This window comes from Poeciliopsis prolifica, unplaced genomic scaffold, assembly GCF_027474105.1.
Source record: "Poeciliopsis prolifica strain line A6 unplaced genomic scaffold, Auburn_PproV2 SCAFFOLD053, whole genome shotgun sequence".
Lineage (NCBI taxonomy): Eukaryota > Metazoa > Chordata > Actinopteri > Cyprinodontiformes > Poeciliidae > Poeciliopsis > Poeciliopsis prolifica.
The window spans coordinates 2,391,550-2,400,440 of record NW_026562428.1 but is presented as its reverse complement, the minus strand read 5'-3'; the positions used below and the strand labels follow the sequence as shown (position 1 = coordinate 2,400,440).

Genomic DNA, 8,891 nt, shown 5'->3' with positions numbered 1-8,891 from the left:
ATTTATTTAAACTTTTTGTGCTTTCATGTGAGGGAAGTGCTTTATTTATCACAGAAAATATTGTTTTACATGAACATGTAACAGTCACATTGTTGTCGTACGTCATATTAACTTGTATCAGTCACATTAAAATCAGAAATCCATGAATTCTGTGAATTATGCTCTGCTGCCATCATGTGGATTTTATAGGGTACTGCAGATCCGCCACAAGTTTTTTTTTAGGTGAGCCTTAAAGCTTGAATAAAGTCCTTTCTGAGTCCCAGTCATTCATCTGTGGGAGTGTTTGTTAACTGAAGACAGCAAGAGGTTTGACACGATTACATCATGTCAATAACAGTGATTCGTTTCATGTTATTTTCAACATGGAGCTCCACCCAGTAGGTGGAAGCAGGTTTGGCAACAGTCGAAACCAGATTTGCACCTCAGTCCTGATCCTTGTGACACTATGGAAGAAGGAATTGTTTTTTTTTCTTTCAGTTTTCAGCGAAACTCCAACATTTAATGAAACTAGGTCTGCACAGGAGTGATTCAAGACCTCCGCAAGACCTGGGCCATCAAAGAAACTTCTTACTACATTTTTAAGATTAATTTAAATGATTTTGGAAGATTTTGAGCCATTCTGACTTTTATAAATGGAGAGATTTCCTTTGTCAAGCATGAGAACTACATGTGGAGTCATCTGCATGAGTTTTGTGCTGTTTCTTTGCTGCACTCCTGGAAAATGCAAACTCCAGCAACCAGAACCAACAAACTCAGTAAGCCTTGAAACTGTCAAACCTCTTCCAAATGAAATTGGGGAACCTCAACCTTATCCAGAGGAGGAGAAGGGCAACCTTCCTGTGTTTACAATGGACTACGGTCGGATCCAGATCCCATTTGAGTTTACCTTATGGATACTGCTGGCTTCTTTTTCCAAAATTGGTAGGTAGAAAAGCAGGTTAGACTAATTGCGGATAATCTGGAAGTTTACCCTTGAATTGCTTCATCTTTTCCATTCAGGTTTCCACATCTACCAAAAAATCACTATCTGGATTCCAGAGTCATGCCTCCTCATTGGCATCGGCCTTATAGTTGGGGGCATTATGCACTCTGTGAAGGAGGAACCCCCCGCAGTTCTCTCCTCCGATGTCTTCTTCCTCTACATGCTCCCACCCATTGTTTTGGACAGCGGCTACTTCATGCCCACAAGGCTGTTCTTTGAAAATGTTGGGACGGTGATGTGGTACGCCGTGGTGGGAACGCTGTGGAACAGCATCGGCATAGGCCTCTCGCTCTTCGCCATCTGCCAATTTGAAGTGTTCGACCTTCAAGACATTAATTTGCAGGTCAGTCATGAAACCCTTGCAGTGTCTATCAGCGTCTGACATACCAGAAATAGTTGGCACGGATGTGCTTATGGGTCTTCTTTGTCTGCTCATATTACTGCAGGAGAACTTGCTTTTTGCCTCAATCATCTCTGCTGTAGACCCTGTGGCGGCTCTTAATGTCTTTGATGACATTGGAGTCAATGAGCAAATCTACATAGTTATTTTTGGAGAGGGTCTCTTCAACGATGCGGTCACGTTGGTGAGTAATGGTGGTGTGAAACGGTTTGAGATGCCCACTTTCAGTCAGAGTGCAAACTGGATGGGCCAAATGGTTTAGATTCTCTTAGGGAATATAACACACCTACACCTGTACAGTGTAGCTGTGCAAACTAAGAGATCTACAACTTACTGTCACTGCAGTGTTTTTGACCATAACTTTTTGTTTTTCTGTGTTAAAACCATGATGCCACACAAAGGCCCTCTTATTTGAAATGGGAGAGAGAACATGTAATGCAAATAAGGCTTAAGATCCCAATTTTCTTTGCTACCACACAGTTAACAGGAAGGTAAGGGAAGTAGAAAAAGAAAAAAAGAAGCAAACACTGCCACAGGATTTCTACACAATTATTTCCAAATTTCAGACTATAATTTTAAAGATTTTCTGGTTCAAATTCAACTTTTTAGTAAAGGGCAATTATTTGTAATACAAAAAATGAATACCTCGTCAGACTAAATTGCCAAACTTATCCTGATATAAAACACATCTGTTCATGAAACTTCAGAAAAAAGGAATTCCACTGCTTTGTTTGACAGCTAATCCAGAACTAGTGCTAAACACACACACAAACGTCTGATCCTGGTAAGTCTAGAGAACAAAACGATCAGCAAACGAGATGCCCCTTTTTAAAATACATTTTGCAAGAAGGCTTAAGAATGGGTTCTTTACTTCAGGTACCTCTAAATCTAGGAGAGTTAAACATATTTTTTTCCCTGAAAACATTTGGTCAAATCAACACAGGCTTACGGTTGTTCTGTAAGGCAAATATGCATAAAATATGCTCCAAAGTGACTCAGAAGGAAACCTCCTAACCTTTACTGACTGTCAGTTTGTCCTTTGTTGTGTAGCCTCAGTAACAATACCGACTGTTTCTGTTGAGTTTCACTTGAAAGCCAAGTTTCATTCAAGTCCTGCTGGCACATTGTTTACAACTGCATGTGGGGTAAAAATAAGCAAGAAGTTTGCACCAGATTCTCAAGAAGACCAATAAAATATATATATATACTTTTTTTCTGACCCAACGTTCTTTGATTAGAAAGCAATTTCTCATCTTGTTTGTCTTTTTGAAATCTTTCTTATGACAGTAAAGCAGTGGTTTTCCAGTAATCTGCTCCGCTTCTGTTGCTTCAGGTCCTCTACAGCATGTTTGCCTTTCTGGCCGACATGCCAGTCGTTGACTCTGTAGATGTGTTCCTGGGAGTGGCCAGGTTTTTCGTGGTGGGAATTGGAGGCGTCCTTTTCGGGCTCCTGTTTGGCTTCATGGCGGCGTTCACCTCCCGCTTCACCAGCAGGGTGCGGGAGATCGAGCCCCTGTTCATCTTCATGTTCAGCTACCTGGCGTACCTGGTGGCCGAGCTGTTTGCCATCTCCAGCGTCCTGTCGTAAGTTCACTGCTTATCTCTGCAAACCTGTCAAACCTGATGCATGTTGTCTTGTTTTCCTCCACTTGCAGCTCTCTCATGAGGGCTTCCTCCCGCCTTCCTTCAGCATTACAACGCAAACTTGTTCTTCCACAAAACTTTCCAGCCTCAAGAGGCGATGGGAAGTCAAGATTGGACGACATCCTGCACAGACAGAAATTACTCTGGTTTCTGAAAGTTCTAAAGCTACATAAATAGAAGACCGTAATAAATTATTTCAAATCTGCGAGATGAAGAGTCTTCGATTGATATAAAGGCTTTTCTGATAAAATTGCTACTAGAATGAGTGAGGTGTAACAAAATATAATCACTACAATTTAGTTGTTTTTATGGATAAAAACAATTAGAAATACTTTTAGAAATGAAAACAAATTTAATATAGCTATATGATGACACGGCATAACACACATGTGCCAACCTATCATCTTACACTCTCTAGTGGCCAAAAAGAAGAACATATCAAGTTGATTTTTTACACTGTTCAAGATGAAAAATTAAATAAATGTACACAGAAATACATCAGTGTAAATATTGCATTAATTGATTATCATAAAAAAATTAAACTATAATTTAATAACTACGTCATGAAATTATGACGTGCAATTAAATCTACCTTTTAAAGTAGTAAGTATTTTTAAAGAAAACATATTTAAAAATATATTTCACTGTGTATTTATTTATTTCGTGGCTCATGACGAGGGTTGCTTGCACAGCAGCCATGAAATAAGTAAATACACTTTACAGACTTGACAGGCTTTCTTTAGTTTTTCGCTTTGAGTGTATGACCAGAAAGAGGAGTGGCAAAAGCAAACGAGTTGGATCAGTAGTGCTCGGGAAAAATTTATGGTGGCATCCAAGGGATGTCACTGTGGAGCATTGCCTCTGCTGGCCAGAAATTGAACCGTTAGCATGTCCTGACGGTCATGTGACTGTCACACAGCCACCCACAACAACTTATTGAAGATACTTGGATTATTTGAATTGTAAAATTGAATTTCCTTTGGTGAAGAATTTTTCAGTTGAACTGAAATCAAAAAGGAAATTCAAGGAACTAAATCCTTATAATGGCCTTCAAAGTCATTACCATGTCCTTAACAAGCCAAAGTAAGGGGAGATATCTTTTGTTTTGTCCTAATCTCTTCTGCTGTTTAGAAAAAAATTGAACTGAAAATGAAATATTGGTCAAGATTTTGTTGTTTGCATTTTTATCCCAGGTTATTGGCTTCCATTTCTTCATATACGTTTGAGAAACTGACTACAGATTCTTTCACTACATGTTTCACCCTTCCCCCCCTCCAGTATACTATGATCTTTGATTTTCACGAGTTTTTCTTTCATCGTTCATACAGCATCATCACATGTGCCATAACGATGAAGTACTACGTGGAGGAGAATGTTTCCCAGAGGTCCTGCACCACCATTCGCCACGTCGTCAAGATGCTGGCCACCATCTCTGAGACGCTCATCTTCTTCTTCTTGGGCGTGGTTACCATAACAACTCTCCATGAGTGGAACTGGGCCTTCATCCTGTTCACGCTGTTCTTCGCCTTCCTGTGGAGAGGACTCGGTGAGGAGCTCTCTCACTCTTTCCGGAACCTTCTCAAATTCAAAACAATCGGGGCGATTGATCGTTTGGTACCTCCTCCTTTGAAGGAATTCTGGTGCTGACCCTAATCGTCAACCCGTTCCGGACTATCCAGTTCAGTTTGAAGGACCAGTTCGGCTTGGCGTACGGAGGCCTGAGAGGAGCAATCTGCTTCGCTTTGGCCTTCACTCTTGGGGACACAATTAATAGAAGACAACTGTTTGTCACGGCTTCGATCGCCATCATCATATTCACAGTTTTCATCCAGGTAGGCACGCTCGCGTCAGTATGCTTCTATTATTTTGTCATTATTTTCTTGAATTATATCCATGGATTTTTTTAGGCTCAAGCTCCTTCAGGGCTATGCAAAAGTCTTCGTACTTCTTGAGACAAATCAAGAAATACAGATTCTTTCTGTTACTTTGGTTTTATCTCATGTCTCATCTAGGGCATCAGCATCCGCCCCATAGTCGAGTTTATAAAGATCAAAAGGACCAACAAAGATCTTGATACCATCAACGTGGAGATTCATACCAGGGTGAGTTGCAGATTTCCTTCTCTTATTGTTGTGTTTTCGTGAAATGGGACACCAATTCTGAAACTTTATTCTTTCAATGTTTTTCTAGACAATGGAGCACCTTGTTTGTGGCATTGAAGACTTGTGTGGACAGTGGAGTCACTACTACTGGAAAGACAAGTAGGGATTCTTTGAAAGTGTGAACCATCCAAAATGTACCTGAAAAGCAGGCGCAGGTGTAAAATTGAACTCTTTCTCTATGTGAAAGGTTTAAAAGGTTCAACGATCGCTTTTTGAGACGCATCCTGCTGCGAGACAGGAAAGCCGAGTCCAGTATAGTGTCTATGTACAAGAAGCTGGAGCTTCAAAATGCCATCGAGCTGCTGGACACACAGATTGGAGACATCAGCGCAGCTCCATCTCTTGTTTCCCTACAGTATGTCACTGTGTTTTCAACTCATTCACCAAAGGGTAGTTTTTCTGGGACATTCTTAATTGACAGCGAATGCATCTTTATACCTAGCGAAAAGAGCCGATTAGGGCGAATAATGACTCCGGTTGCTGTTTTCCAGTAACAAGTTCAGAACTGGAAAATTTAGGGATGTTTAATTCGATAATACAGTAGACAAAAACATTTACCCAAGTCTTTGAAACTGTTTAATCAATATTCTGATGAGTCCATCAACTGAATGTTCATACCAAATCTAATTTCACTGCAAGCTTTTTTCCATAGAGGGAAGCTGCCATGCTCTTTGTCCATCTTGATGATAATAATAATGATAAATCACAGCTTTCATGACTGTCTATTGCTTTCATCTTGACCTTAGAGATGAGAAGAAGGAGGCATCTCGGCCAAAGAAGAAGTTCAAGGCTACTGACATTAGGAAAATGCATGACATCTTGTCCAAGAACATGTACAGAATTCGACAAAAGGTAACAATCATATTTCACACATAAATCTTTCCACACTCTCACTCTGGTAAAAATGACAACCAAGTCTGAGGAACGCAGTAACTTAGAAATTATGTGTAGCCAAGCAGGGAAATTCCTAAAACATGTAGGGCAGTGTGCCTTGAGGACCAGGGTTAAAAAAAAAACTTAACTAGTGTATTCGGCAAAAAGGGGGATGGGACACCCAGGTGTCAGTTTAAACAGAGACAAGAAATGGGGTATCCAGTAAAAATAGGGGCATGGATGGGGTATTTATTTAAACTGAGAGCAAATTACCAGGGTATCTGTTGAACATAGGGACAAAGTATTGCATGAAAATTGGAACAAACAAATGAAAATCTCAGGAGTGGACGACAGTATTCAATTGGAAATTTTATGGATGAATCCTCTCTTGGTTGATGACCCATCAATAACTCAACAGCCATTACAATTTTAAACTTTTGCATCATTTTTTTCCTTAATGTTTAAATCTTATTCCCTGTCTTTATCTTGAAAATGTAAACAATTCTGTTTTCCAGACCACAGCCTTCACCAGCAAATACAGTCTACCAGATGAGAGCCAAACCAGAGAAATTCTGATTCGCCGCAATGCGAGCGTTCGTCGCAGCCTCCGTGCTGAGAGTTTCCGTGAACAGGTTTATGTCTGTTTCTTCTCCTTTTCAACTTTTTTTGTTTCTCTAAAGAGGAAAGTAGAGAAAACAAAATACTAAGTTAGCTTTTGTCCTTTATCCTCCTTCAGGCAGCACAGAACATCTCCAGGTCTCAGAGGTACTACTCCCTCCAACCTGGTGCTAATCTGGATTCTGCTTTTCCTCTCAGAAGACGAAGTCATGGTGAGCAAGATCTCCTTTTGAATGCCTTTAAATGGCTGTGGTACATAAGCATGCTAATTCTCCCACTGGCTGATTTGTTTGCCATTAGCTGTTCCTGAGGTGGATCGCTTGCGGTCATCCGGTGTGTCTCCACGCTCCTCATCCCGCTCTCTAGTTCCGTTGAGCAAACTGAACACCATTGAAGAAACGAGAAGTCCAGTGGAGCCACCAGCTGCCTCCACTCACCCTCTGCAGCCATCTTCTACAGAAGACTCCCTTCTGAATGAGACGTTTACAGGCTCGAGCGTACGAGGACGTAGAGCCCCTGTTCCCGCAGCGATTGGTGAAGACGAGATTGTCTCAGAAGGTCAAGGGGAGGAACGGCATCTACCTCCTCGAGGCTGGGTCCCTGAAAACAGGGGTCTTGGAGAAAACGAGGCTGGAAACTCATTACTTAGACTGTCATCTGCAAAATCCCAACGCTCATGGAGAATATGACAAACTAGAAACCTAGAAATATGGAGCAGCAGGCTAAAAATTTTATTAGTCACCTTCCAGTAGAGTGTACTGTATAATATTCACCAGGATCCAACAATCCGTTATTTTTTAAAAACAATTTCATATCTTAGGACTTAATTTGAATGTATTTATTTTTACGTTTTGACTGTCCTGAGCCAACAGTGATCAATAAAGGCATTTTTTATGTAACGTCACTATTAAAGTATTTTTTTAAAAAGTGCCGTTGTCTGCATTCGCACAGGATTAAACGTTGACTAACTGAGCTCCCACACACAACGGTCCCCTATTGTCGCAAAATATCTCGTCCCGGCCAATTCAACAGATGGCAGCATGGTGCGTTTAAAGATGAGAGTGTTGGCTGAAATTAGCGAGACGCAGAAGTCAAAATGAATTTCACGAAATGAAAACGCAAAGCAGTCTTTGTCAAAGTGAGAAAAAAAAAGGGCCATTTGCTGAATGTTTTGCCAAGCTTCAGTTCTCTGCACATATTAAAATTGCATCAGAACAAATTTCAGTCAAAATATAGACAGAACAAGAAAGTATGACAAAATAAAAAATAAAAAAAATCAATCAGTGAAACTAATTTCATGAAGATACATTTTTAGCTTTTTCCAGTGAGTCACAACTTTACTTTGAATTACTTTGAAATACTTTTAATTGGCAACAAGAGAGTTTCTACAGGCAATTATTGGGAAGCTTGAAACAAATATGATGAGACATTTGCTCTTCTTTTTCCTAGTGCTTCCTTTTTTCTGTCAACATTTCCACTAATTGCTCTTACTAATACAATTACACAATTAGCATTCTGCTGTAAATATTTCAGATGGCTTTGGCTTAATATTGGGGTTGTGAAGCTTATTAAAAGTGGTGTAAAAGGAACCTATATTGAATTTCTATTTTAATGACACAGGCAAAATTTTAAAGTAATACATGGTTAACAAAAAAAAAAACATTTTATCCTTAAGGTGGCATTTGAATTGTAGCAACAAATAAGGGATGAACATTTAAAATGAACTTTCATCTGAACAAAAAAGCAAATAGAATTTTGAGGCCCATAATGTATATTTCTGACAACACACAGATTCAGTTATCCAACCTGATGCAGTCTTTATTACACACTGATGTATATTCCACCATTTAACCAGTACATCTGAAACCAGGGAGAGGACTCACAGATACTATTAGGAAAGAGGAGTTCGAGCACTAGATGTCTTAATGTTCCCTTTTATTAGCCTCCTCAACTCTTTTATGGCCCTCTGCTCTCATAAACCTCCAGAGGTGGAAGCTGCCCGGCAAGCTCTAAATGTCGGGATGAGTCGTCTTTGCAGTTAGCAGAGGAAGCTAACTCTTCCTTTTAGGCCCATCAAAGAAATTCAGCTGTATGTCATAATGCAAAAAAACAATAATAATAATAAAAAAAAAAAAACGGTGTCTCTTTGATATTACATTCGTAAAGCTCTGCAACAACAGAGTTTCCAAATGAAAACTTTGTGCAGTGATTC

The 8,891-nt window shown here is 39.9% G+C and overlaps 1 protein-coding gene across 1 annotated transcript; it reads left to right on the top strand.

Moving 5' to 3' along the window:
* Positions 1-460: 460 nt before the first annotated feature.
* LOC129378745 (sodium/hydrogen exchanger 2-like) lies at positions 461-7,567 on the top strand. The gene is made up of 13 exons (XM_055059212.1): positions 461-921; positions 1,000-1,325; positions 1,429-1,566; positions 2,716-2,966; positions 4,355-4,572; positions 4,659-4,858; positions 5,039-5,128; positions 5,217-5,287; positions 5,376-5,543; positions 5,935-6,040; positions 6,577-6,693; positions 6,798-6,891; positions 6,980-7,567. The coding sequence occupies exons 1-13, from the start codon at positions 633-635 to the stop codon at positions 7,366-7,368; spliced, it is 2,457 nt and encodes an 818-aa protein (XP_054915187.1). The 5' UTR covers positions 461-632; the 3' UTR covers positions 7,369-7,567.
* Positions 7,568-8,891: the final 1,324 nt, after the last annotated feature.